The 27,254-nt window shown below is 49.2% G+C and overlaps 4 protein-coding genes across 11 annotated transcripts; 1 reads left to right on the plus strand and 3 right to left on the minus strand.

Annotated features, from left to right (window-relative positions):
• Positions 1-249: 249 nt before the first annotated feature.
• On the minus strand, positions 250-7,085 carry LOC111854248 (E3 ubiquitin-protein ligase TRIM63-like). 2 transcript variants are annotated; one of them, XM_023832019.2, is made up of 9 exons: positions 6,776-7,084; positions 5,498-5,664; positions 4,350-4,524; positions 3,110-3,205; positions 2,755-2,988; positions 2,060-2,082; positions 1,828-1,952; positions 1,273-1,359; positions 250-1,088 (listed from the first exon to the last, which is right to left on the minus strand). In XM_023832019.2, the coding sequence occupies exons 1-9, from the start codon at positions 6,932-6,934 to the stop codon at positions 1,084-1,086; spliced, it is 1,071 nt and encodes a 356-aa protein (XP_023687787.1). In that variant the 5' UTR covers positions 6,935-7,084; the 3' UTR covers positions 250-1,083. The 2 variants fall into 2 exon arrangements, 1 of the variants encoding a protein (XP_023687787.1); XR_002840634.2 differs by lacking the exons at positions 250-1,088; positions 1,273-1,359 and having other exon boundaries at positions 1,838-1,952; positions 2,203-2,988; positions 6,776-7,085.
• A 751-nt stretch (positions 7,086-7,836) lies between these two features.
• Positions 7,837-13,754, minus strand: LOC111854201 (protein FAM76A). Its single transcript, XM_023831947.2, has 9 exons — positions 13,522-13,754; positions 12,509-12,573; positions 12,071-12,125; positions 11,296-11,448; positions 11,086-11,225; positions 10,625-10,711; positions 10,294-10,429; positions 9,981-10,082; positions 7,837-9,302 (listed from the first exon to the last, which is right to left on the minus strand). Exons 1-9 carry the CDS (start codon positions 13,600-13,602, stop codon positions 9,228-9,230), a joined length of 894 nt encoding a protein of 297 aa, XP_023687715.1. The 5' UTR covers positions 13,603-13,754; the 3' UTR covers positions 7,837-9,227.
• Positions 13,755-14,086: 332 nt separating this feature from the next.
• On the minus strand, positions 14,087-24,633 carry cd164l2 (CD164 sialomucin-like 2). 7 transcript variants are annotated; one of them, XM_072705485.1, is made up of 8 exons: positions 24,288-24,633; positions 18,926-19,014; positions 18,624-18,703; positions 18,176-18,271; positions 16,664-16,741; positions 16,338-16,373; positions 15,453-15,603; positions 14,087-15,163 (listed from the first exon to the last, which is right to left on the minus strand). In XM_072705485.1, the coding sequence occupies exons 3-8, from the start codon at positions 18,700-18,702 to the stop codon at positions 15,148-15,150; spliced, it is 456 nt and encodes a 151-aa protein (XP_072561586.1). In that variant the 5' UTR covers position 18,703; positions 18,926-19,014; positions 24,288-24,633; the 3' UTR covers positions 14,087-15,147. The 7 variants fall into 7 exon arrangements, with proteins under 7 accessions (XP_072561586.1, XP_072561585.1, XP_072561589.1 ...); XM_072705484.1 differs by having other exon boundaries at positions 24,498-24,632; XM_072705488.1 differs by having other exon boundaries at positions 24,343-24,361.
• On the plus strand, positions 23,824-27,008 carry gpr3 (G protein-coupled receptor 3). Its single transcript, XM_072705482.1, has 2 exons — positions 23,824-23,963; positions 24,778-27,008. The coding sequence occupies exon 2, from the start codon at positions 24,788-24,790 to the stop codon at positions 25,766-25,768; it is 981 nt and encodes a 326-aa protein (XP_072561583.1). The 5' UTR covers positions 23,824-23,963; positions 24,778-24,787; the 3' UTR covers positions 25,769-27,008.
• The last annotated feature ends 246 nt before the right edge of the window (positions 27,009-27,254 follow it).

A 27,254-nucleotide genomic window follows, 5' to 3' on the forward strand; every position in this document is an offset into this window, starting at 1 on the left:
TATATCTTACTCTTTTTTATGTTTAAATTATTAGTTTTCTGTAGTCTAAGTAAGTTCATAAATCCCATATCCTATTCCTTATTCCGTTTTCCACACGACTGCCTGTATACGCCTGGTGAATACGTGGTTACCTCTCAGACAATAAGGCCCTTTTACGATACACTAAAACACCACAAACATAGCCTGCGTACTTTCAGTGGTATTCCATATGTAACAAAACACGGACAGAGCAGACGAACCCATAGCGAGAACATGAAAATCAACATTTATTTTGCTGTGCAATTATAACGAAATGTGCAGTCACCGTCCCCGACTCACCTCTCACACTAATCTTAACTATATTAAAAACAGATTGTCTGAAAACCTACATCTATGGATTTTTCTAGAGGATCGGGTCTTTGGCCCGTCCACTACTGCGCGTGCCTTGCCGCCGTCTTCTATCGCATACAAGGTCGCTCAGCATTTTTGTTTTTTAAAGTTTTTTTATCTGTCACATCTGTGGCCACATATTTTACATATACGTTGTTCTATTCTCACATCATATACAAAACATAGTCAAGAATAATGATTATTATAATCATTATCGTCAGCACAAACAACATTTGATAATATAAAATGTACAAAACACTAAGTTTGCATACAGATATACAAACGTTCCTTTGATGAGCTCACTCGGAGCTGTTAGAATTTCGGAGGGTTTTTGCATTCTTGGCGGCAGGGGGCGCTGTTTGCCAGGAAATCCTCCACTTACATACTGTGGCGGATAATTCTTTCTCACTAAAAGAATCAAAACTTTAATACCTCATCGTGTCTAACTACGTGTTGAACGTGCACCTCTTCTGGCCTGTTTCCAGACGACCAAACAGCACCAAAGTGTATATGTGTGAAAATTCTTTTGTGAAAAATAAGAAAATGCTCTGAAAAATGTTCTTCCTAGTCGCAGAATGTGAGACCTGAGTTGCTAACGCACCATGATTCATTGCAGTCCTCCTCTAGCCATCTACCCACTTTCCCTTTGTCCTCTTCCTGCTTAATGTCACATGTCCTGCTCTCTCCATATCTTCTCCGTCGTGGTGCACTTTGCTATTCTGTGGGCAGAAGGACATTAGTGCAGATGCAGTGAAAGTCACACACACCCACGAACTACTGAAAAGGCTTCACACATCAATACCCACAACAAACATGCTCGACTGCCACTAACACAGACATACACACTACTAGACAATTACTAGCGAACAACACTTAGTGAAACAGCAATTTCACCTCTCTCACCTTTGGCCTGCTTTGTCTCCTCTCCCGCCTTGCCCTGCTCATTTCCTTCCTCATTTCCCTCCTCATCTTCCTCATCCTCATCTTCATCTGAAGGAGAAATGTTGAAGGTCAGATGGGTGAGTTCAAAGAGGAGAGGGCTTTGGACGCAGTGGACCTCAACAGACTCTACACAGACAGCACCAAAGGTAGTCCGGATGCTCCCAGAACGCAGGTAGCCATGCCAACCAAAATCAAACATCATTATCCAGTAGCTTTGCTGTCTAACGTCCAGAAAATCAGTCTCACCATTTCCACTCTTGCGTTCATAAATCCCTTTTTGCCTTTATGAAAACTCTGATTGGACAGACTTGTATGTTGCTTTAGATTAAAAACTAGATGAAGATGAGTAGATCAGTGTCATGGTGTCTGTATCATCAATTCAACAGTAAGTCAACGTAGATAAGAGATCATTGATAGAAAACAGACATCAGTAGGGTTATTCAGAGTGCAAGGTAACACGGGGTTCAGGCCGTGTTCTCGGGTGCCTGTAAGCATGAGGGTTAGGGGTCTGCATACCTAAACCAAAATCCATTGCTTGCAGCAGCTCCTCCACATGTTGGGTGTCCAGGGTGAAGTGGTCCATGTTCTCGTACTCGGGTTCTATCCGCTCAGTGGGACAGCGCTGGGCGGCACTGGACATGCTGAGAGCACAGTCAGGGGAGAGGTCAGTGATGTTCCTCACCATGAAGGTCTGGAGAAGATCCTGATGGGTGGGGTGATGGGATACGGGGAGGAAGGGAGCACTTACTCCTTCAGAAGCTGTTTAGCCGTCTGTAGGTTCCCGTCAGCAGCCGAGCGAATGAGAGTGAGAGGAACAGTTAGAGGAGTGAGGGAAATGTCAGTGTGACACGATCACATGATCAGGCAGGAGCGGCCCAAGGCATCAGCGACCTGAGAGTCTGCTTAGGGCCCGGGGGCCACCAGGGGCCCCCCCATCTGCTCAGGAAGGAAGGTGGCTGTTTCTTATGGCCTTGAAAAGGGTTGGGAGACCTTTGATCAGCTGATTGATGGATGGGATAGTGAAAGACTTACAGGTGACCGTTCTAACAGGTTTAGCAGGAACTCAGTTACGAGTAACGTAGAGATCATCATCAAATACAGTAGCTTCTTGAGATAAAAGATGCATCATGATTCATAAATGACAAACAAACATGAGATCGGTATTTACCTTCTGTTACTCATGACTTGTTCCTTCAGTCGTTCACAAAGGTGAACAGAAGTAACAGATATAGTAACAAATACAGCAACTGCTCGATTAAACACGCATCACGATTCATTAATGATGAATTAACACGAGATCAGTGTGTAACTAAGACTCAGTTTGTGGTTAATCAGTACATTAAGTAATAGCGTATATTATTTGCGTCCCCTGAAGTAAAGTGTTACCCACAGAGACTGCATTATGTAATAATAAGAGTGAGAGCCACGGCGGGCGGCGCCCACCACCAGGAAGCTGGCCTCTCCCGGGTCCTCCATGGAGGCGAGAGCGCCCTCCATGAGCGCGGAGCTGCTTTCCAGCTGCTGCCGGTACTGCTGCACCAGCTCGCGCACACGCGCCATCCTGCAGTCCTGCTCCTCCGTGATCCGCGCCAGCAGCTCCGCCTTGCGCTCTTCCAGCTGCGCGTAGAGGCCATCAAACCGCTCGCTCAGCAGCTGCTTCTGCCTCATGCTGTTCTCCTGGGGGGGGGGATTCTTAAATTAATATGACGACTAAAGCAATCAGTCAACGAGAGCTACAGTATGCATCTTTGTGTCTGCATTTCAGGCCTCCACAGCTCGACAGCGCCCCCTAGCAAACCTCGATGGTTTTGCAGGTGTTTTCCATCTGGGTGAGGATTGCCTGGATCCGTTCGTTTCCTGCCACCATGGCTGCAATGCCGTCAGTCAGCTCCGTCTGCCACACACACACACACACACACACACACACACAAACACAGAATTCTTTCATTGTAACATCCTTTTTTGTTTGTTATTTGCAATTTTTTGTTGTCGCTACTAAGGCAGATGGACACACACATTCTCTGGTGTACGTTTTGCTCTCCCTGGCGTGGAAAACAAGCTCCCTGAGATGATCTGCACCCCCACCCCCCGAGGTATCTTATCATCCAGGCGACACACAAGCAGGCCTGGACGTGCCCCTGCGTGTCCCTGTCCGCACGCCACACACACACCTCTGGCTGCACTTATAAGGGGATGTCCTGAGCTGCTATTCACAGGGCCCGGCTCTCCACCCAGCACAAAGCATGCCGGGAACACGCACTGTGTGTGTGTGTGTGTGTGGGTGTGTGTGCGCGTGACTGCCAGCACATACGCGTGTAAACTGAAGCAGGCACCAGCACAGAGATGCAAACGGACATGCAGGTGGTGGTGTGACAGACATGGCCCCGGCAGCAGGGCTGGAAAGGCTATCCTGGGGGACAGGGGGCGCGTCCTTGGGACCAGCTAGTGCTACATCGAGCCCCGAATGCGCTGAGCTGTCCTGCTCAGCACCCTTCCTCTGGTAACCCCCCCCCCCCACCAAAACTCGCTATATTTACCAGCCACCTTCGAGTGGCTAATTGCGTGCGACAGCTGAGTGATGTGTATTTCGGATAAAAGGGCTTATGCTCACATCTCCTCCCCTCCCTGACGCTACGCCTCCCTCCGCGACCACCTCCTATGTGTACAGTACATGCACAGCACGGCACAAACACACGGTGTCCCACAAACGCCTGCACACGCGCTGCCTGTCTCTCTCTAGGTTAAAGGCGCATAAGCCCTGTTTCCCGCAGTCATCTGTGTTTTATGCACGGCTAATTATAGAGCCAGAGCCGCCCCTTGAGGCATGTGGTGACCTGTTCTGGGTTTAAAAACAGACACATGCTCCCCTCAGACAGACACGTATAAAAATATGCATCCCTACGCATTCTTCAGCCTTCCGTTTGGGTGACGGCTTCCTCGGGGTGCCCTTGGCGACCTGTCACTCACTCCGCAGTCCCATTTCGTTGAGGTTTAGGCCCTGCAGTGATGGCTGTGTGAATTCGGGGGGGGGCGCTCACCTTCTGCGTCTGGTAGACGGCCTGCAACGGGGAGACCTGGCAGTCCTTGTGGGCCCCGAACACCTTGCACATGGAGCAGGTGGGCACCTGGCAGGTGATGCAGTAGATATTGATCTTCTCCTCCTCATGCTCCACACACATGGGCTGCTCCGCTTTGGTTTTAATTGGCCGTGGGCTATGGGGGGGGGGGCAGGGAGCTTATCAAAATGAGCTTGTTTGTCAAATGAGCTTTGACTGATCCCGCAGTGACATCGGTGGCCCTGTGTCTGGCGGCTGGAGCTGTGTCCATGGCGACGGCAGTGTTGTGCTTTATTTACACACGCGTCCATGTGTGCTGGAGATGAGAAGCGCCCTCTATCCTGACCTTTCCTCCACCCAGCTCTGTCAGTGACCTCCCCTTCCACCTCTCCCTCTCTCCTTTTCTTTTAAAGTAGCAAAGTTGAGTTCAGTTCCCACACAGTCCGTCCTTTTAAGGGATAGGGGTCGGTATTCGCCCAGCAAGAGTCACCCGACACCCTGCTGTAGCTCTGCCACCAGCTGTCCCCCTGTGCTGCCACCCCCCCCCCCACCTTCCAACATCCACACACTGACTCACATGGAGAGGTGTGACTCTCTCGCTTCCTGCCATGTTGTGCACCTGCGTGTGTCGGTGTGTATAGCACGATGTGAGAGCCGTCGTTCATAAAACATATGGTAAGTGAGTGTGTGTGACTGAGGAGTGGAGACCGCAGAGGCACATAGGAATCGGGCTGGCTGGCAGTAGATAAGTGAGTGACTAAGCGAAGTGTGTGACACTTAACGACAGCACATCGGTGACGGATCAGACGTCATTCACATGCTACCCCAGCCCTCCTAGCTGCTCTGCCCTGCACCGCTACCAGCATCACGCCAGTGGGTGTCTGCTCTGAAGCTCCACGCCTGCTGGGGACCCGCGCGCTCGCACTCTCACGGACTCCGCCCTCACCTGCTGGGGACCCGCGCGCCCGCTCACTCACGGACTCCGCCCTCACCTGCTGGGGACCCGCATGCTCGCACTCTCACAGACTCCGCCCTCACCTGCTGGGGACCCGCGCGCTCCCACTCTCACGGACTCCGCCCTCACCTGCTGGGGACCCGCATGCTCACACTCTCACGGACTCAGCCCTCACCTGCTGCTCTCCTGCTTGTAGATGTCAATGATGTTCTCCACCAGCAGGTTACGCTGCAAGCCGTAGACACCATGGCGATCCAGGACCACCTCGTGCCGGCAGGAGGGGCAGCGGAATCGGCCCCCGGTGATGTTGGTGCCCCGCGATGAGTAGTAAGGGTTAGCAGCCTGCAGTGGGTGGGTACATTTTCAGCCTGGGACATTTGAGGCTGTTTCCTACACACTAATAGCCATGTTCTGTGTTCACTCACACCGCAGATACAGTCTCTGTGTTCAGCTACGGCACGGCAGCGCATACGTTAAAGTGACTGCTCTCTGGACATCGTCCTTAAGCAGACGGCACCTCAGCATCATGGAGCCATGTAGGGGCCGGACGCCTGCTTTCACAGCTTTCAGCCAGTGTCTGTCCGCAGAGATCAGCTTACAGGCCCTCTTTGCATTTATTGACAGGGCAACCATGTGCTGCTACCAAAATAGATATTTATGATACAAGCGTAAAGATAAATAATATAGTATTATGGGAAAGGAAGGCGAGGGGTTGTGTGCAAATACACCGTTTTCTTTTGAATTCTCTACAGTTTTTTCTGCTGCATTGGGAGTATCTGAGTTAACTTGGGGGGGGGGGGTAATCAGTCACGGTCATAGCCAGCGCCTCCCCCCCACACTGCAGAGAGGGTGTCCGTATCGCTGCTCAGTGTGCCGTGCTGAAGTGTGAAAGACGAATGCTGCCCGCCGTGGCTGCAGAATGGCATGGGCCCACGCTGGCCATCTCAGCCCGTCTGCGTGTGCGTCTGCATCTGCACGCATGCCTGCCTGCCCTGCAATGGCATGGGCCCACGCTGGCTGTCTGAGTGCGCCTGCACTTAGGCTGCCAGCGAGGCCACGACCTCCTCAGATCATCCTCCCGAAATAGCACTGCGTGCCGCTGACTCGTCCCTCAAAAGCCCCTCCCCTACAAACAGACAGGGGGGTGCAGAGAGGCCTGTGGGGCGGTCCTCATCATGCAGAGGGGTGGGGAGGGGACCCTGTCACTGTGCAACATGAAGGGCTAAAGTAAAAAGCGGCCGGATGAATTTCAAGTGTGACGATTTAACTGCTGCATAGAAGCACGACTCCTTAAGCCATCACAGGACGTCACTGAGACATCGGGGAGTAAGACGCCCACCAGGCGCTTCTCAGAGCCATTCTCCGGCCCCTCGCCCTCACTCCACCTCTCCTTCGCCCTTCCTGCTGTTCACTTGCCCCCCACCCCGTCCTGGCGCCCCCCCTGCACCCTCACCTGGAACACGTCGTTGGCACACTTCCTGCACAAATTGTGCTGGCATGGAAGGATCACCACCGGCTTGGAGAAGATCTCCAGGCAGATTGGGCAGATCAGCTGCTTTTCCAGGTTGTCCATGGGCCCGGAGTCGTGGATGATGCTGGACTGGAAATCCATGGTGTCGCTGTGGACCCCCCCCAAGGCCTATGGCTGACGCTGGTCCTCTCTCGCCCTCGGTGCTCTGCTTCTGTGCCTCCTGAGCTCAGGCTCCTCTGTACCGACCCCACGAGTGCGTGTGCACGTCTGCTCTCTTACCACCCGGCTGGTGCTAAATTTATACCCCTTTCAGCCGCCCCCCCCCCCCGGACACCTGATCCCCCCCGCCTCTGCATTCCTCCAGTCCCTCCCCACGCTGGACACAGCAGACCGCCTTTGTGTCTCTCAAACTCCCGTCTTATCTTTTCCTCTGCAGTCTTCTGCTCACACGTCCCATAGCACCACGCATACTGTCATGTGACCAACGCCCCTAAAGTTATAACCTCCATTTCCCCCCCCACCAGCAGCATCTAGACACGTATCATAAGCAGAACCACCACCCAGACTTCAGGTTCCCCTCAAAGGCTTTGCCTGGGGCCCAGCAGAACATCTAGACACATTTCATAAACACAGGAGCCGGTCCCTGGTGCTGACGGACCTAAAACAAACTGAACACAGCAAAAATACGGTAAGAAACATTACAGGGAGAAAGAGGGACAGAGAGACGGGAGAGTGATGGCGGATAGCCACAGCAGCTGTGTGTCTGCGTCAGCGAGTGTGTGTGACTCAGCCCTGCTATTTTTGCTTCTCCTACCCTTCTATTCAGCTGGCAGTGGTGCGGACAGTCGAACGCCCCCTGGTGGAGGGATGTTTTGGGGGCCGCTGTCCCAAAAAGTTCACATGCAGAGGCTGTACCCTGGACTACCAAAGCTCAGCCCTCCTTAGGGGGAGCAGCGAGATCTCATAGTCAGGACCTGTTCACACGGCATCTCACATACACGTGCATGCAAACACAGATAAACTCACACCAAAGACACCCAAAGTGCTTTTCCCAGAGCGCAATGCTTTATTGGGGTTATGGCAGTACACGTTGACGTGACAGAGTGACGGCCTGTGAGGCCAGATCGGCCCGTTCCAGCACATTCATACACATTCCTATATAAAACACTATTTACATGCATTGTTGTTCATGAACCAGCACCACGTACAGAAGCCCCCGCTACAGCTGTGCAAATCTGCTGACAGGGGTGAGCCTTTGAAAAATCCTCTAATATACAGATGAGTAAATAAATAGTGTTTATTAGTCACACCAAATGTAAGAAAGAGCAGCCTGGAAAGTGAGGTATTACCACGGTGAGTGCAAAGGCTGCCGCTACGAGAACAGAGCCCCGTACTGCACAGGCTGTCCGTGGTCATCCAGGCAGCACTAGCTGCTCCCAGAGCTAAGGCTAAAACCCTGTGCCCCATGTAGACACATCCTGTATCCTAGCAACCGAATGCACAGAGGTCAAAATCTCAGATGTTGGTACATTTTTGGACACCAAGTATGTTATTACACATCGGCCACCAGGGTTGTTTTACTTCCAAAGGAGATTTTAAAGATGCTAAAGTCTTACTGGACAGTCTGCTGTCCACAGAGACCTGAATTACTACTGCCAGTTAGAGGCCTGTGTTTCCTGCGTTAGGAAGGTAGAGGGATGGATTGATGGGTGAGAAATTAAAAGAGTTTGAGTGACAAAGGGCATGAATGCAGCCTGGTTTGGGATTGTAGCAGAGGGCTGAGAAAGTGGACTCACCCTGTAAACATCCTCTGATCTTCACAGCCAAACAAAAGACCTCACTGCTCATCACAAAGCTCTTCAACTCAACACCATCATCATCAACACCACATAATAGGAGTGTCACATAAACCGTGAAAACAAGTCTGTCATGCTTACACACACTCACATACACACACACACACACACACACATTCACATACACACTCACATTCATCTTTCTCCTGACTTGGGTCAATATGAATATGAAATATATCCTGTGTGTCAGTAGAGATGAGGACTGTTTCTCAGTGTGGAGATGCTGGGGGTGCAGATAGGCGTGACCCCCGCCCCCCCAGCGTGTCATGTGCCGCCGTTTCACAGCTGTGTCCTTACACAAAGCCTCCGAGTCACAGCGGTCCTCCGAGTCACAGCAGTGAGTCAGGCACGCCGGCTTGGAGTCACACCAACCTGCCACGGCTGCACACAGGTGACACCTGCTGGCTGAATGGAAGCCGGCAGCCCTCATGAAGACACCCAGGTCCCCATGGAAACGAAGCCGTGTGCAGCATCCCAATCCCAGCCCTGCACAGCACCCTCCATGGTCCCCTCCCTGCACCTCCTGCACCTCCGGCAGTCTCCTCTCCTCCCTGGCCCCCCCCGGCCACCCAGGCCCCTCACGGTGATGTCATGGTGGGTTTCTTGCCCTTGGAGAGCGCGGCCACCTGCTTCAGCAGCTCCCGGTTCCGCGCCTGCAGAGAGCCGCACACAGGCAGCAGTCACATGGACAGAGCTGCGACCAATAGGAAGGCGAGCAGATTCCTGCCGTCCTTATATAAGCATGCAGTGTGCCAGGCCTGAGCAGACTGAGAACTCGGTAGGCCTGAGAAATACGTGAAACCATTTTAGCAAAGATCACTTGAGGGGGCCACTGAGCTTTGATTGGTTATATGCATCATCGTTAGTAAGGAAGGAACTTTTCATTGTACAAAATTGTGTGCAAAATGATGAATATTTCAATGAACCAAAATTCTGGTGAACAATACAGTAAGGATCCCAGACCAAAGCAAAGAGAAAAACAAATGCTACAAAAAAAGGCTTTTCTAACCTGTCAGAGAGCATGTTCTGGCTATAGAGAGACAGACCCTGACAGACAGACAGATCCTGACGGACAGATACTGGCAGACAGACCCTGACAGACAGACAGATACTGGCAGACAGACAGATACTGGCAGACAGACAGATACTGGCAGACAGACAGATACTGGCAGACAGATACTGGCAGACAGACACTGGCAGACAGACACTGGCAGACAGACACTGGCAGACAGATACTGGCAGACAGATACTGGCAGACAGACACTGGCTGGCAGACAGACAGACCCTGATGGACAGATACTGGCAGACAGACCCTGACAGGCACATCCCACCTGAAGCTGCTCCACTAGATCTTTGTGGGTTTTCTCCATTTGGTTCATCTTGGTCCTCATCTGGCTCTCCTGGTACTGGAACTCTGCCTTGAGCTCTGTGATCTGCACACACATGTGTTTCAGTCACATGCAGCCAGACCGATCCACCCACATGCCCCGCCATCCGAGCCAAGCCACGCCCCCTCACCACAGCCAGCACCTGCAGATGGTGCCCCCACTGGACTCAATGTCCTCACCCAAGGAAAGAAGAAGAACCCACATATACTGCAGAACTGCACCAGCCAAAGGCAGATAAATAAACACACAGACTCACTTTCTTCTCCTTGTCCAGGATGAGCTGGTCTTTCTGGTGAAGAACCTTCTTGAGTGAGGCTACCTCCTCCTTCAGCTGGGTGATAATGACCAGGTGGTCTGTTCCTGGGGAGTCCAGTGCCAGATCCGGGGAGAAGCTGCTCATGGGGAGGACAGAATGACTCTGATCAGGGGGAGCGACACCTCAGCAAGTATAGAACCATCTGGGGATCCTGACTGAGGCTAGACAACAGCATATGACAGACGCGCGCACACACACACACACACACACACACACACACACACACACACACACACACACACACAGACACACACACTCTGGAGCTGCTTACCTGTCTCCATTGGTGGAGATGCTGTCAAACTTGCCCTTCTTCTTGGGGATTTCATTCTGCAGAGAGGAGGTGGACAGAGTCTTCTGGCTGAGGAGATGCAGAGCACAGCTAGAACCTTCTCACCCCGGACCCTAGCGGGTCGTTACACACAGCTGCATGCGTCTGTGCACAAGCGGATAAAAGTACATAGTGCCGGCAGTGAAAACGTTGCCTCGGTGCAAAAAGAGGCAGCATCAGCACCACGAGCGCTGAGGCTCAACAAGTGATGCACTGTGCTAAGAATGCAAAGGTCATGGGTTCGAATCCCAGGGAGCACTTGAAAATGAAGTGATGTTTTATTTGCCATTTGCACTTGTTTCACATATCCCACCTTCACTGCTGTCAGGAGGAATCCAGTGAATGCAGTGGGATGGGGTGTGTGTGAGTTAAGCCAGATCCATGGAGGCCGGTGTGTGCGTTACCTGTTATAGTGCGATAGCTGCTCCTTGTGCGACAGGGAGGCATGCGAGGTGCCGCCCAGCTGCTTGTGCTGCTCTCGTGTTTTCTGCAGCACGCGCTTGTAGGACAGAGTGCAGAGCCAGCAGAGCAGCTTCCCGTCCACCTGCGGGGGAGGGAAAGGGTGTTGAGGGGCGTGCTGGCTTACAGACACACATGCAGGCGCCGCGGCTCACCTTCCTGCGGTCGTCCTTTCGGTCGAAGGCACACTGCTGCTTGCACTGTTCGCACGGCTGCGGCGGCCCGTGCCGCTTCTCCGAGTTGGTGCAGCGCTGGCACTTGTTGCCGATGAAGGCGGCGATGATGTTGCAATACTGACAGGGTTTGGGCTGCAGCCGGCGAGAGCAACAGACACAAACTTCACCTTCATCTTCCTTTCAGCTAACAGAAAACAGACAGACAGCCCAGCTCTGGCTTTTTAAGGAACTGACTGGCAGACAGGCAGGGTGGTACGGCGGCCTGGGGGCCGGCGGCCTGGGGGCCGGCAGCGTAGCCTCGCTCCCTCGGGGCTGCGGTTTGAGCCTCGCCGCAGCCTTTTTGTGGGTGCAGGCTGCATGGTTCCTCTGGGAATTCCGCTTTCCTCCCACCCTCCGAACACATGTGGTTTAGGTAAAACGATGTCTCTGCATCGCCCCCGGTGTGTGACTGTATGTGTGTGATGGACTGGCACCCCGTCCAAGGTGTCTCCTCCCTCATGCCCTGTGCTGCCTGGGACAGGCTCCAACATGACCCTGTATGGGATGTTATGAAAGATGGATGGATGGATGGATGGATCAAACACACAACACAGTCGCCTTCAGAGCATGTGTGGTCCAATGAGGGCCTGCGAGCCAGGGATACAGTGATTGGCCGAGGCAGTCAATGGGAGGGGCTGGGGGCGTGGTGAAGGCCGGGAGCTACAGGAGGTACCTCCCAGCTGCGTTACACTTCTCTACTGGCGGAGCAACTCACCGTGCCGTACAGCTTGACGTTGTGGGCGCACTTCTTACAGATGGTGTTGGTTTTGCTGGATGCAGCAAAGGATGTAGCAACATAGCAGGAACACAAAGGCAGAGAACACACACAGACACAACACATTAAAACTCGTAAACTCCATTCCTGAGGCGTCGCAATAATGACAGAGCAGTGAAGGGCTCAGGAAGCTGCTGTTCTCGCTTAATGTTCTCCTTGCGAATCCCATCATCCTCGGTGTTGTACCTGGTCTTCAGGCGTGACTGTGACTAGCTGCTCAAACAAGAGGGCAGTGAAGCATGCCGCCCAAACAGGTGACAGTGTCGCTGTCCTTCCCGCAGGTATGTTTACATCACAGTGCAGGCAGAGGTGTGTCAGACCTGCTCGCTGCTACTGTTTGTTTGTGTAGCAACACCATGGGGGTCGGGTGTGGCCTACCTCTCCTGCTGAAATTCCGTGCGGCAGTAGGTACACTTCACCATGGGATGGGCGATGCGACACTCCTGTGGTACAGAACACACACACACGACTCATCAGAGGTGGTCAGCGTGAAATCAGTGACATCAGCAGCGTTGGATAATGGAAGGTGTAGTCATGGCTCAGGTAGTCAGCTGGTGAGAGGGCTTCAACTCCACGGGAGGCAGAGGGCGGGGCCACCAACCAGAAAAAGGTCAGTGAGCACAGACGCCCATGTGCGTGTGCAGTCAGGATTACAAAGCGGGTAGGACAACGAGTATGTGCTAATACAGGGATTTCCTGTCTCCTGTAAATTAACACCTCCCTGTACCCCTCCCTGATGAGGTCACCCACAAGCAGCAGCACCGAAAGCAGATGGCTGCCCCCCCCCCTCCTTCCCGGCTGGGCAGCAGAGGGATGCTCTCTGCCATCCTCAGCGGCTATCGGGAGATTGCACAGGTCTAGCCCAAGGGGGACTGTAATCTTTCTTGATCATATGATAACGTCTCGAAAAACCTAAATTATTTACAAAACGTATAAGTTACCATAACAGGGAAATTTTTGGTGAATTTAATTTATCGTAATTTATTATAATAAAAATTCGCACATAGCATAATATTATTACACGCATGTACATTTTCATGATTTAAACTAAGGAATATGCTGCTACCATCGGGATAGATCAAATACCACCTGGTACCATTTAGTCACCGCCGCCAGGTGACATGGATCCAGCATCGCCGAAAACTTCACAGTATAAAGTTGCCTGCCGACGAGGTCTAATGTCGAATGAGCGGCTAAGAACACTTAAATTATCCCGGCTTAATCCCTCATGCAAACCAGCTACATTTAAACCAACAATCGTGTCGTTATGTAGGTGCTGCGTATGGTTGGGCGGGCAGCCCCCGGACACGGTCCCGCCGGCGATCAGCATCCCTGACGCGCTCTCTTGCAGCCCCGGGAGCCGGCGTCCCCGCATCTCCCGAGGCCTTTACCTTGCAGAGCTGTTGACCCTGGGATAGAGCTTCAAACGGGAACCTCTGATTGCATTTCGTGCACGCGTACAGGGCAGCCATGGCGTACGCCAGATCCACGATACGATTAATTACGGAAACACACCGGATGAGCGACCTCCAGATCTAAGCAAGTTCTCGTCAAGATAAAAACCTCGCTGGAGCAAGAACGTAAATCAGACCGAGACTCCTGTCAACACAGGTATAGTTACGGGCCTTACGTCATCGCTTGGATATGCCGGGTCGGCCGCCCATCTCTCTTCGGGCCCGCCTAATTGGCCAGAGAGCTGGCATGCAGCATGCTGATTGGAGGATGCCACATGCCAATCAGCTGCCGAGCTGCTGAAGTGAGTCTGTGTCACGCGCGTTGAAAGGGTTGGGAGGGGGAGTGAACAGTCTTCGGCCGGTTAGAGAAATTAAATGTCATCCCTTGAATTAAATATCAGTGTCTTAACGCAGGAAAACTCTGCATGATTAGTCCAGAAATAGATCTTGGATGTATTAAACAAGCGGAAGTATATCAAGACTAAAAAACATCATCTCACGCTTGGAATAAAACCGCATGCTTTATTTGTATAATGTCAAAACAGGGAACACCTGAAAAAATCATAAACGTGTAACAGTCGAGGTCACTTGTCACAGCATACTCAATTACGGAGCCATTAGCCTGTGGGAACCCACACACAGGAGCCCGGCGGTCGTGGGATTTATAATTGTAATTTGATCGGAGACTCGCCGCTTTTAGCTCACTGTAAAGCATCCGCCATTACAGTAGTCAAAGACAGATTGAAACTCAAACCCACATTAAATCAACACGTAAACAGCCGTAACTTAACCAACCGAATGCCCTTGATGAACTGCATGGTTCAGAATACCCCAGTGCTGTTTGATTCTTTTCTTTGTCTTTTACAAGAAAACAAAACAAAGTCATATCAAAGATAAGACAAGACACTGAATTATCACATCGAACAGCCTAATATCCCTGTAATAAATGAACCACACAACTTGTGAATAACACAAACCAAGCCGTCAAGTGGTAGGAGGTTTTAATGCATATACAACTGTGGAGGAAACTCAGTTAAATACCCTGCCTGACCATCGAATGCATACAAAGAAGTAGGGCAATTAAAGACGCACACTGAAGGAGCACCCATTGCTGGGATGGGCAGCTGTATGTTAGCTGATGCTGAGCAGCTGGAGGCATATTCCCGGATTGTAGCCTAACGCCGGTTCCAGATGCGCTGAGCCAAAATAAGGGAAAAGGAGGTCCAGATGTCACACTTCCCGAATGAAATCCAGCGCCTGAATTGAAGTAGGCAGAGAGGCCATCCACAGCAGCATATGCAGTGACACACAGACCCCGCCCCTTCCCGTTCAATTCACGCACACACTCTCTCACACATCCCACTAGAAGCTCCCGCACTCACATCCCTGGGTCAAACGCATTGTGGAGATGATGATGTATATGCTCTTCTTTCGGCAAACACTTTCAATCCCAAATCAACACAGTAAAGTTGCTGTTCCCCCCTCATTTGTTTGATAACACCCCCCCACCCCCCAAATTATCCAATCTTTTCTTGTCTGGTGTTTCAGACCATCCCCGGGCTTCTACTGGACTTGCTCTCTGTGCAGCAAGAGAACAAAAAAAAGAAAACATAGACACATGCAAAATTAGCAAACAGACACTGTATCTGGTCTGCATATCACATTTAAACTGCCTCTGCGGCCACCTCCCACAGCCCTGTTATTTGCCATCTGTTATTTACTAAGAAACACTAATTTTTGCTCCCTGCAACCAGTAGATGGTGCTCTTGTACATATTAAGGGATTTTGAGTCTCCTTCGGGTGGATTCGCGTACGTGGATGTTCTGAGGAGCAGTCGCGTGCAGGTGAGCATGTGAAGGAGCGCTCACATGGTCTCGTAGCTGCTGTCCTTCGCCTTCATAAACTTCATAGCAAAGAAGCCCCCAGCCTGCAGACACAGCACCAGAATAATGCCCCCGATGAAACTGGACAGGTTAAACCTGGCCTGGCTGTACACAACAGTCGGCTGTACGGTGGTATCTGGGGGCGGAAGGAGTTAGACACAATATTTCTGAGTATTTGCAAAGACACATGTCAAAGTTAAAAGAAAAATAAAATTTATACATAAATTGTTCTCTACTGTCATTGTTAAAGTGACGTATGAATGATTTATGTGACAACTGCTTTTAGCAGTCATAAAATCTAAATTGTCAAGGTGATTCTGAGCCTGTCATAATTGGGTTTTTTGCTGATATACACTTGGCAGGTTTGTTTAGGGCAGTGTTTCCCAATCTGGTCCTCAGCTGGGAGGGAGCAAAAATGTGGACTGTCTGGCAGGGAACACGGAGGGAGCAAAAATGTGGACCGGCTATGTGTCCCTGAGGACTGGATTGGGAAACCCTGATTTATTGTGATCTGGTGTGATAAAATATGTACCTACAAAATTGGGCCTGTCGGATGGAAAGAAATGGAAGCTTGTTTATATTTCACTGGTTTTCATTAGCAAATGTGGCTTGGCAACAAGAGACCAATAAGCATGCACGAGGTGGTTACTGGTGACTAAGAAATTGGCTGTAATTGTTCTCATCATTAAGTGGTGCCATAATACCACCGTTAATGTGCATTTCGCAGATATTTCTGTCAAAATTCCTGTTCTGTGTCAATGGTATTTTGGTTGAGAATTGTATCTAGAATTTGATTAGGCAGTTTATGGATAGAAAATGTGAGTGTATTTGTGGTAAAGAGGGTGGGCAAAACGTCTAGGTCCAGCTCACCTGAGACAGAGTTGCTGGGAGTAGATGTGGCAGGGGCTGGAATCAGGCGTGTAAGAGCAAAACGACAGCTGATCACATGGGTGCACATAAGCCCAGGCAGACAAAGAGCATCACTGACTTCCACAACTTCGCACACAAACACGTAGCACAAGTGATCGTAGCATGTTCCTTTTGTGTACATGTATGCATGCGTGAGGGTGCTGCTGATGCACGCGTGTGACTGTTGAGGTGCTGTTCACGTGGTCTTGTATGCTTCTGTCCATCTTCCATGTGTGCGGGCAAAGAGGGGTATGTCTGCCTGTCTTCGAAACTGAGAAGTCACTCACCTGGACACATGGTTGTATCATTGAACATAGAACAGCCGTCTATAGTATCGCCGCTGGTGACACAGCCGCTGATGGTGTCTGGAAAGGAGAGAGAGCTGAATCTGGTACAGCTTCGTCACAGACCTGAGGTTTCACGCATCGCTGCCAGCACTGCACACCTTAAAGCTGTTACATCCGGCTTTGGGTCATGGAATAAAAGGCAGAGCATATTTGCGGGATGAATCAGGTGCAGGATGGAGTTCAAGGCGACTGTGTTCTCTGCAAGTACTACGCCCGGACTTTCGGATAGCGACAGAAATGCTACAGAAACGTGTGCTCAAACAGGCATGTGTTAAGGGTCCTTTATAAATGTGAAAAACATAGGCAGGGGCCAATATTTCTGACGCTGTTACTGGGACCAGAATAGAAAGAGAAGCTCTGTAGAATGTTTAAATGTCAGCCACATCAGAGCGCGTCTGTTCTCCATGAAAGGCACACGTACGACTATTTCCCGGTGATGCTGAACATTGTCCAGTGAAGAACAGACATAATTTTTGGGTGTTAATAATTAAACTTACTGCATGTATCCCTCGGGTATCAGAATACAGCTCTTCCACCTGACACCTATTTAACATGGCTCAGTTTTTGCAGGATCAGAAAACAGTGAAACTGAAAACAACTAGTGACCTGATTGGTGCTGCGGGCCGGGGAGGTTGATGTCACATTCGATGTGTCATGGCTTCTGGGCCGTTGCGGATGATCTTTTGCCTACCAGCCAGCTCGCTCTGGGCTGTCTGCCCCACAGCTTTCGCTAGAAGCTTTCGTCTGCTGTGGTGAGGTGTAATGTGGACTCATCATGCAAGTTGCTAAAATGTCATACATCCGTCTGGGACACCAGCAGGCACTCTGGGGCTGGGTGCGGTGACACGATATCCGTCATGATTCTCGTGCGGCTCGGACCCCTGTCCAGCTCCAGCCTGCTGAGGCCTGTCTCTGTTTCAGCCACTAACATCTGGGTTGCCTTAGCAACCAGGTGCACTCAACGCACTATGAACAAAGACACCGTCGCCTTGGCAACCAGACAAGATAGCAAATCCAGCAGAGTGAAATTCTCCAGGTCCTCTCCATCATGGTCTCCACCTTCTCTGTTTTTCATCCTCTTTTTTTTTTTTTTTTTTTTTTTTTTTTAAAGGGATGAGGACGCAATAAGTGTGTTCCCTGGTTCAGGTTTTGGAGAGCGTGTTTGTTGTTTGCGCCTAAATATGTTGCGAGTGGGTGAACGATAATGTTGCGACCATGCATGCGTGTGTGTGCGTCTGAGTGTGCGATTCACTGTGACATCACACTGAAGGCCCAGGTTCTGAATTATTCACTGATTTGGTGTGGAATCGCCAAGCTCAGGTGACAGGGGGGTGATCCGATTTCTGCTGCAGCTGCCAGTTGTGTCTGCGCTGTGTATCTGCGTGGGCGTGTATATGCATGTATGAGAATATATTTTTGTTTATGTGTGTATGTGTGTTTGCCCACTCTCACCGTCATCACACTGCCTCCAAACGCAGCCCGTCAGGTTGAGGGAATCTCCGCTGATGCAGTCCCCGCATCCATCCAGGCGCCCACAGTCATCTGCCACTGAGGAAAGCAAAAGCATTCACTCAGGACGAATGCAGTAAAATTAAAAACGTTATTAAAAATTCGCGGGTGAGGTGGGAACGTTTACGCAGGATGTCTGGATCAGGACAAGCCCCAGTAAACGAGCTGAACTGTGAGACATTCTCAGCTCACCACAAGGAAACATTTAACAGTTTAACATTTTTTTAAATAAATAACAACAGACGACAGATACATGTTTGGCCATCATGCGTCCTGTTCTGTAACAAAAACTGTCAGACTTAAATGACATACAAAGACACATAAAAAGTAACTTCATAATCCTGTTTTAGTTTACTTGCTGGCAAAAATGAAAGACACTCAAATGTAGTACCTGTGGTTTGACAGCGATACGTTTCCATCAAGCCGATCACCAATAAAATCCATAATACTTCCCGTCGTGGAAAACCCATCCTGTCCGAAATAAGCAACCAAAAAATGGAACTGCCTCACCAAAGATGACAAAGTGTGACAGTTCTAAACCTTGAAAGTAATAATTTTTCTTCTTTGTTATAGAAGTAGACTTTAATGAGATGTTGTTTCTTAAGGCGAGCTGCTGTCAGCCCTTTCCTTAGCCTTCTTGTTCATGTGTTGAAAGGGGATGAAAAGTGAGCCCAAGTCTGGCTGTAAAGATACCTGGGAGCCCTTTGAAATGCACCCCGTCGCACCTGCGCGATGCAGCCTCGCCGAGAGGGCTGAGGTCACGTTAGCGTCCTCCGCAGTTCCTGCATGGAAGGCGGATATTGCTGTGAATTATGCTCAAATGAGATTAATACAGACCAAAGCGTATATTTATGCTTATTTATAATCTCACGTTTAATTTTAACCTTTAACTAAAGCATGGCTAGACCTGCTCATTGTTTTATACACATTTTATTTAGTATCGCAACTAAAACCATGACATTGTGCGTGGCATATTTTGTTCTATTCTAATGGTCTTCATCAAGCTGAAATTTTGCTTGTCATTTAACAATTTTACTCTTCATAGACACACGATGGAGGCAGAGAGTTTTAATGGGAAGTGAGATGGGGAGCGGGGGTGGGGGGGGGTGGCGGTGAGATGAGGGGAGGGAAGCATGAGGGCTTTCCTCGGGTTCTGTGTTTGAAAACATCACCATTTCTGCTCCCACGGAAACCAGAGTGGGGAGGCTGTTACCATGGCAACCGGATTCCGTGCAAAGGGAACGGATGACTCCAGCAGCAAAAGATGCTCAGACACCCAAGACCCAATTTTTTTCTCTTTTATCTTTACATTCCACCAAGTAATATAGGCATATTAACAAAAAAACAGAAAACACGACAAAACAAAATCATGCACCACATGTTTTATCTGAACAATTGTGAACTGAAACCCGATGTTTCATTGTGTCACTTAGTTACTGAGCAGCCAGCCTCGCAACTCTTACTGACCACAGATTGTGTCCATTTCGACACAAATGTCCTAAGCATTTGTGCATCATGTGACATTTGATGTCTAACCCAGTTACAGTTTGCGTCTCCTGCGCCCATCGAAGCCTCCATCCTGAGACAGAGTGCTGCTTGCGGGCAGGAGGACAACGTCAGTGGGTTGTTTGTAGGTAAGCTTTGATCCAGTTCTCGCCTTTAGCTACAGAATACTTTGGGATTTCATATCATTTTTCATCTCCATTGTAAAGACTAGTCTTATGTTTATACCCACGAGTCTGTGATTATATTCATGACTGACATATGCGGTGATGCTGGTGAAACATCACGACTGCAGGCTGCCCTGAGAGTGGCACTGGTGAAACATCACGACTGCAGTCCACTTTTTTGGGGACAGATCCTCGGACACACAGGAAGATGCATATGCAGAATGAGCATTTCATGGTTCTAAGGCTTCCGGCTCCGTTCTCCAACACATATCAGTATTTAAAGCAATAGTGCAAACTCTAGCACATGGGCAAAGTATAGAAAAGGTTTCTCTCCAGGCCGGTCTGTTGCCTAGGCTACCCTGGAGAATACAGATATTGGATGCTATCGTGGGAGTGCTGTGCACTAATGTCACAAAGCTCTGGTGATCTACACATCTCCTGAACTGCAGAAGCTCTCCACCTCATTACAGCACCAGTGTCTCAATGACCATTCATAAAGACAGACGAAGCAGAAGGACTGCAGCACTAAAACCTGGCACAGCATTACACCTGTGAGAGTGGCCTCCCCATGTGTATCCCCCACATCCCCCCTCCAGGTCCTGCTTTGGGCTCTGTGCGCTGCCCCTTTAAGAGTGACACCCTAGAACACCCAGGAATTTTGGGAATCTCGCGTTGGGAGCATTTCCTTTGATGCTCACTACAGCGTGAGACAGACGCTTGCATCTAACGTGGAGGGGGGGGGGGGGGTGGTGATAATTTATTCAGCATCTCACCACCACCCCAGCTGCAGAATTTCTGGAAAGCAGCACCCCCCCCCCCCATCCCCCTCCAGCACGCATAGAATTTTTCACCTGTCAACATCATCTACAGGACGTGCATCACAAGAGAATCAGAATCAGCTTTATTAAAGACATTAAAGTAAAATTATTGCACCCCATTACACAGAGTAATAACATAGCAGTAACCAACCAGCAGTGTAGAGTATACAGCAGTAAGTGAAACGAGAGATTTGGATACGGTGAAATGGGACCAACCGGCCAGAGGGTCCAGTGCAGAAAATACAGTCCAGATACATGGTGTTAACAGAGTGAGTCATCAGGCGTGACTTAAACTGCCAATGCAAAAGAATCAGAAGAAAGACTCCTGCACAATCACCTTGACTGGCTCTGCAGGCAGACCATAACTTGGTTAAGCGTAATGGCCTTGTCCAGGAGGACTAGTCTCAGGATGCACACTCCTCAGTCCCACGGCCCGGATACGTTCACTGCCAGGTTACCTTCACCCAGTCTATGCTGCCATTACATTTCTTTGCATAAAATGTTTTCTGTTTCTGACCCTCCCTGACAGCTGTGACTCCCCACCAAGCCGCCTTTCCGTTACGTCCACGCTGCAAGGCTCTCGCCATATTCACCTTCGCAGAAACAGCAGTTTTATCTTTAAGTTAAATGCCTCTCCGGTCACATTTCCTCCAAGCTTCCATCGAAGTTGCGTTCAGCGACACGCCCAGGCTTTTCCGTGGTTATGTAATTTTTTGTTGCACCGATTTACAGTTACGGCTTCATCCTGCAGGCTGCACGCTGTGTAACGAACAATGATCCTTGTGCACCTCTTTCTCAAGGTTTTCTAAATAAACTTGTTTATTACTAAACCTTTTTCATTATTGTATATCAGTTAGTGCCAGTTACACTCTGCATGTGTTAAATTGATGTGTAGAATTCTGCGTACAGTGTTTTTGAAGATTCTGAATATGTAGGCTACATAAAAGCTGCGCAATGAATAATACCGACATGACACCAGCAAGAAGGAGCAAAAAGGTATAAACCCACATCTGCCAAAGCCATTCATTCATTCGCTGCTGTTTAGATCGATATCAATCGCACAAAGTAATGATAATTACTAACAATGAAAGAAAAAATTATTCTAATACCACTTAGAATTTATCATAACCCATGATCATATTGTTCCTCTTTGCTTTAAAGGAGAACATTTTTTAAATTCATTTCAAAACGACAGTGTATAAACAACTGTGCAGGTATCTATGTACGTCACGGTTTGCAGGATTAAGTATAGCGTAAAACATTATGTGAAAGCCCGATTAAAATATATAGACCTCTTAGTCAATTCCTCTGTGATCCTAAACGAACGATAAAATTTCAATAGGTACGGTGGTCGCCCTCTTAAGAAGTGTACATGCACCATTTTAAGATGCATACATTCCTCCGACGCCCCCCTGCAAAGATAAGAGTCTCGGGACTACATTGTGGCATCCTGCGGAGGCTATCGGGAACGCGCCCGGCACCGCGCCTTATGTTAGGTAATAGCAAGGCAGACTCACATGTCCTTTGACAAACCGTCTGAGGCAGACAACGTGCGTCACTTTTTAAGGGCTCGAGTAATCGGGTACATCAGAAAATATATTTCGGAACAACTGACATTCCCGCAAGACAAGTTTTTCTCTGAGATTGGTGGTTTAATGTGCGTGACGGCAAAATATTTGTAAATATAACTTTAGAAAACCTTATAACACGTATAGATGGGATATATATGCAGTTAATTGGAATAATAACGAATGTCAACGTTTTTTATAAATCAAGCGAAAGACTGCGTACAATAACTAATTACGTTGGTCACTTATCTATTCTCAGATGACTGCATAGCGCGCAATTTGTGAGAACCGGAACTAAGTTACCTTATATAGCGACTGTGAGGATGAGGTTCGCCCCGCCAGGCAGACGCCTCGCCCACCATCACATTGGCATGCGCGTCCACGTACGCATTGCACTGCGCATCGCCCACGCGCTCACGCTAAAGGGGGGACGGAGGATCCCCGCCGCCGCCAGGCTGCGTCCCGCTTCTGAACGCTTCACAGAATCATTGCGGGGAATCATGGCGGTTTGCATGGGCCATCATGACTTAAAATATGAAACAACAAAAATGAACGACAACAGCAACAACTATTAATGATGATGATGATGATGGACAATGCACAGTTTTTGTTGCGGTACAGTTATAACCAGACTATTTATTGTGACAATAAAAAGACCAATGCATTCATAGTTCCTTGGATTTACATAAAATATACCTCATATATTATGCACTGGTACTTATACGTGTGTACATTAATTCCTGCTACTATCTAAGATTTCTCCAAATAAAAAATAGACTTAAAACACTTGTTGAATGCTTCTTGAAACGCGTTAAACGGAAAAAGAAAGAAAAAAAACCCAAAACATTTTAAACAGCTGTGTGTGCTAGCGCCGTAATTATGCACCGTAAACTGGATCCATTTGGCTGTTTCAGCACCACGGGAAGCTCCTCACGGCGCTCAGCCAGTGTTTTACTCAACAGACACGGCCTATTATTAAGTTCAGAGTAGTCTATTATTTATAAATGCAAAACTGAATTGTATTGGTTATTAACGCGTGACCTTGTGCCGTTTTTTCACCTTGTATGCCTAGAAGGCACGTAAACGGCTAGTGTAGTTATTTAACTGAAACCGGGGGTGGTCGGTACTGGGGGGTGGCCGTGGAAAGATGATGACGGCAGGCTTTCCCGTTACGTTGTGTGGATGCATATACTGGGCCTATACGAGAAGCCGCAGTGGGAGGGGCGGAATGCTGCGGTATTTTTTATGAATGAAATTTCGACGATGTATAACCTCCGTGTCTCCCAGCAAATCATTGGCTACCTTATGAACAAATCGATGGCGGTCCCCATCGCTGCTGACGTCAAAGCGACTCAGGCTAAGGCGAAACGCACAGACGTCTGAGTCCAAAAATTTAGGAGGTAGCCGGGAATCACGGGAGCTGCGAACACATGCAAGAAGCACCTGGAAGTAGCTGCATAAAATAGCAAAACAGTCACCGAGAAATAGCTACTGCAGCGAAGGAAGGCAGCGCGGTTCCTTTCAGGAATGGGAAACACTTGTCTTTGAAACCTTTTTTTTTTCTTTACTAATTTCACGTCTCGGACCGGGACGGAACCACTTTGTTATAGAGGCTCGGCTTGAATGTTCACTCATTTGGAACGAACGTTTTTCTTCCGTGTCACAGCCAAATCTGGTAAGTGTATTTTAAATATATTTTGGGACGAAACAATAACTTGATTCTGTACATTATTTATTATTATTATTATTATTATGTTTCATTATTATTATTATTATTATTATTATTATCATGCGTGACTAAAAACACAAACCGCGGGAAACGTCACCATCACGGGAACGACAAAGCTGTTGGCAGGAGAGAAGGCAGGGCAGCCATTTACGCTGTAAGATGAATGTATACATAACAGTGTTATGTAACATGACATACAGAAATGTGTTAGAGCAGTGTCCACTGGGTAGAATTTACAAGTTAATGCATAATATACAACATTAGATTGACTTATCTCTGGCCACTCCGTGCTGTCCAGTCCGCTCGACACATCACCACTGCTTACAATCTAATGCTCCTCACGCCGACTACCCAAAAACATACATATAAGCCTTGTGTTGTGGGACAAAGGCCGAATGTTTATATATTTCCCACTTTCCCGAGCTTGTAAATAATACACGGGTTATTTATAGAAACAAGCTTGTATGTTTAGATCCGCACCGTGTCCAGCATCCCCGCCGTATAGACGCGTGCGGCGCTGTTTCGGACATCGCGGCTTCCCCTCCGGTTCCGGCGACATAAGCGTCACCAAATGCACGTCAGTGTCCGACTGATTGGATAGTCGGGTGCTAAATTATTAGAGCGACTGTTTTAATAAACTTGCTCACATTCCCTGATATACACGTACATTTTATGGCAGCATATGTGGACTTAAAGCAAATTCGTGGTCTTTTGTAAAAAGGGCATCAAAATTCTGATCTTTGACCCCGTTCCCACGCAGCTGTCTGCCCATGACGAACAACGACTCCCAGATTGACTGGGTGGAGGGCACAGAAGATACAGAGCCCTCCCTCGACCTGTCACTGTCCCCAGACGAATTCCCAGCTCTAAACCCCTGGGATGTGGTGCTCTGCGTGTCTGGCACGCTCATCTCCTGCGAGAATGCGGTGGTGGTGGCGACCATCTTCTACACACCGACGCTGCGCGCGCCCACCTTCCTGCTCATCGGCAGCCTGGCCACAGCGGACCTCCTGGCCGGCCTGGGCCTCATCCTGCACTTCCTGTTTCGCTACTGCGTGCCCTCAGATAGCGTGCAGCTAGCCACCGTCGGCCTGCTGGTGACCTCGTTCAGCGCCTCCGTCTGCAGCCTCCTAGCCATCACAGTGGACCGCTACCTATCGCTGCGGAACGCGCTCACCTACTGTTCGGAGCATACTGTGACGCGCACCCGCCTCATGCTGCTCTTGACGTGGGCCGGCTCGGCCCTGCTCGGTCTGCTGCCTGCCATGGGCTGGAACTGCCTGCAGGGGGCGTCTGCCTGCAGCGTGGTGTGGCCGCTGGCGCGCGCCCACCTGGCGCTGCTCTCCGGGGCGTTCCTGGTGGCGTTCGCTCTCATGCTGCAGCTGTACGCCCGCATCTGCCGGGTGGTGTGCCGTCATGCCCACCAGATCGCCCTCCAACATCACTTCCTGCCCCCGTCATCCTCCTCGCACTACGTGACCACGCGGCGCGGGGTCTCCACGCTGGCACTCATCCTGGGCGTCTTCACCAGCTGCTGGCTGCCCTTCGCCATTTACAGCCTGCTGGGCGACGCCTCGTACCCGCCCCTCTACACCTACGCCACCCTGCTGCCGGCCACATACAATTCGCTGCTCAACCCGCTCATCTACGCCTTCCGGAACCAGGAGATCCAGAAGGTTCTCCTGGCCGCCTGCTGTGGCTGCTTTTCGAACCGGCTTCCATGCCACAATCACCCTCCCAGCGACGTGTAGCGGTGCGTTGGCCCAGGACCAAAGACACTCCAACGTATCTGACTGACTTTTCACCACTGGGGAGTCAGGAGGGAGACGGGCCAGTGGCAGAAGCACCTATGTTGTGCAACTGTGGTCATCCTTTAGTTTTTTTGTGATTCTATGTGATTTTATCAGCACTTTGCACACAGCATGCACCCTGAGCTCAGACCAATCATTCAAAGACAGAGAACTCACCAAGACAACATGTGCCAACTTCAGAACCTCTCCTGAAACACTAGAATTGTAAAAAAAAAAAAAAAAAGATTAATTTATTTTGTTGTTACAAATATGGATAGTGACGTTTCATTTTATACTTCGTTTTAAACGATTGTCCTGAAAATTTAGGGCAAAAAGTGGTGCTGAGATCGACTGGATACGCTGCGCTCCCCCTAGCCGGGCCAAGCCGCTCAGAACCAACCTCGTTCCCCGTTGAATGTGAAGAACTTAGCTAAATACACCACTTTGGAAATTTGTGATTGACATTTTCTGGCGTCAAGGAAGTTCTAGTTTACACTTAATATTGAGTTTGCTGTGATTGTAATCCGTTAAATGAGTTAAGTGATGTTAAATTGAATTTATGCAATGGAAAAGTAAAAAACGTTTTCTGGAAACCAGTAGCGATAAATAAATTAATTTGGAACGCGTTTCTGGCATAATGACGCCCCCTCCTGGTTAGAAACTATTCATGCGGTGATAAGCTGCATGCGTGACAGTAAAATGAAACGGTTGGTCAAATGTGACCGAAACACATCCCTCAACGATAAAGCGTCGTTTTCTTCCATTTCCCCGTAAAATACAAGCGCGCGCACATTGATACGTGTGTATATGTATGTATGTACGTATTTATTGACACACACGTTGGAGGGGGAGCACATAGGTTGTTGGCTTTAAACTCGTGCCTCATTTTGAAGTCAAACCCTGATATTCAGAGGTTGTCCTAAATATATAAAACCATTTGCACTATACTTTGAGATGCATATCATTTGTCATTGAAATGTACAAATCTGAAACAAATCATTTTAAAAGTGGCCAAAAACATTTTTCTTTATCTTTCAAGACGCGTTTGCACAGTATAGGCTGTAAGCCACTGTGCCAAACGTACAAAGCCGAAGGTTGTGTCGTCTGTGTCGCACAATGTAATGACCTGACCAGAGGCGTTTTAAATGGGAATGTATAATTGTTTACATCAGAAAATAAAATAAAATTTTTATGGAAATAACACTTGTACTTATTTTTGCATAGGATTTTCGAACCACCGGTCTGCTTCCGCATATTCTCAGTAGAACTGAGCATCACCTCCGAATCATGATTTAAATTGTAGGATTACCCCATTAGCTCCTGTTTTGGAAATTAAGGGAAACCCCGTTTGGCATGACTTTGTAATTAATTAAGCGGGTAACTCCAGACATTCACTCGCTGACTGTAGGCCAGGTCGCAGCGGGGAGGGGAAGTGGCACGCGGAATA

This window comes from Paramormyrops kingsleyae, chromosome 23 (genome assembly GCF_048594095.1).
Source record: "Paramormyrops kingsleyae isolate MSU_618 chromosome 23, PKINGS_0.4, whole genome shotgun sequence".
NCBI classification, from domain to species: Eukaryota; Metazoa; Chordata; class Actinopteri; order Osteoglossiformes; family Mormyridae; genus Paramormyrops; species Paramormyrops kingsleyae.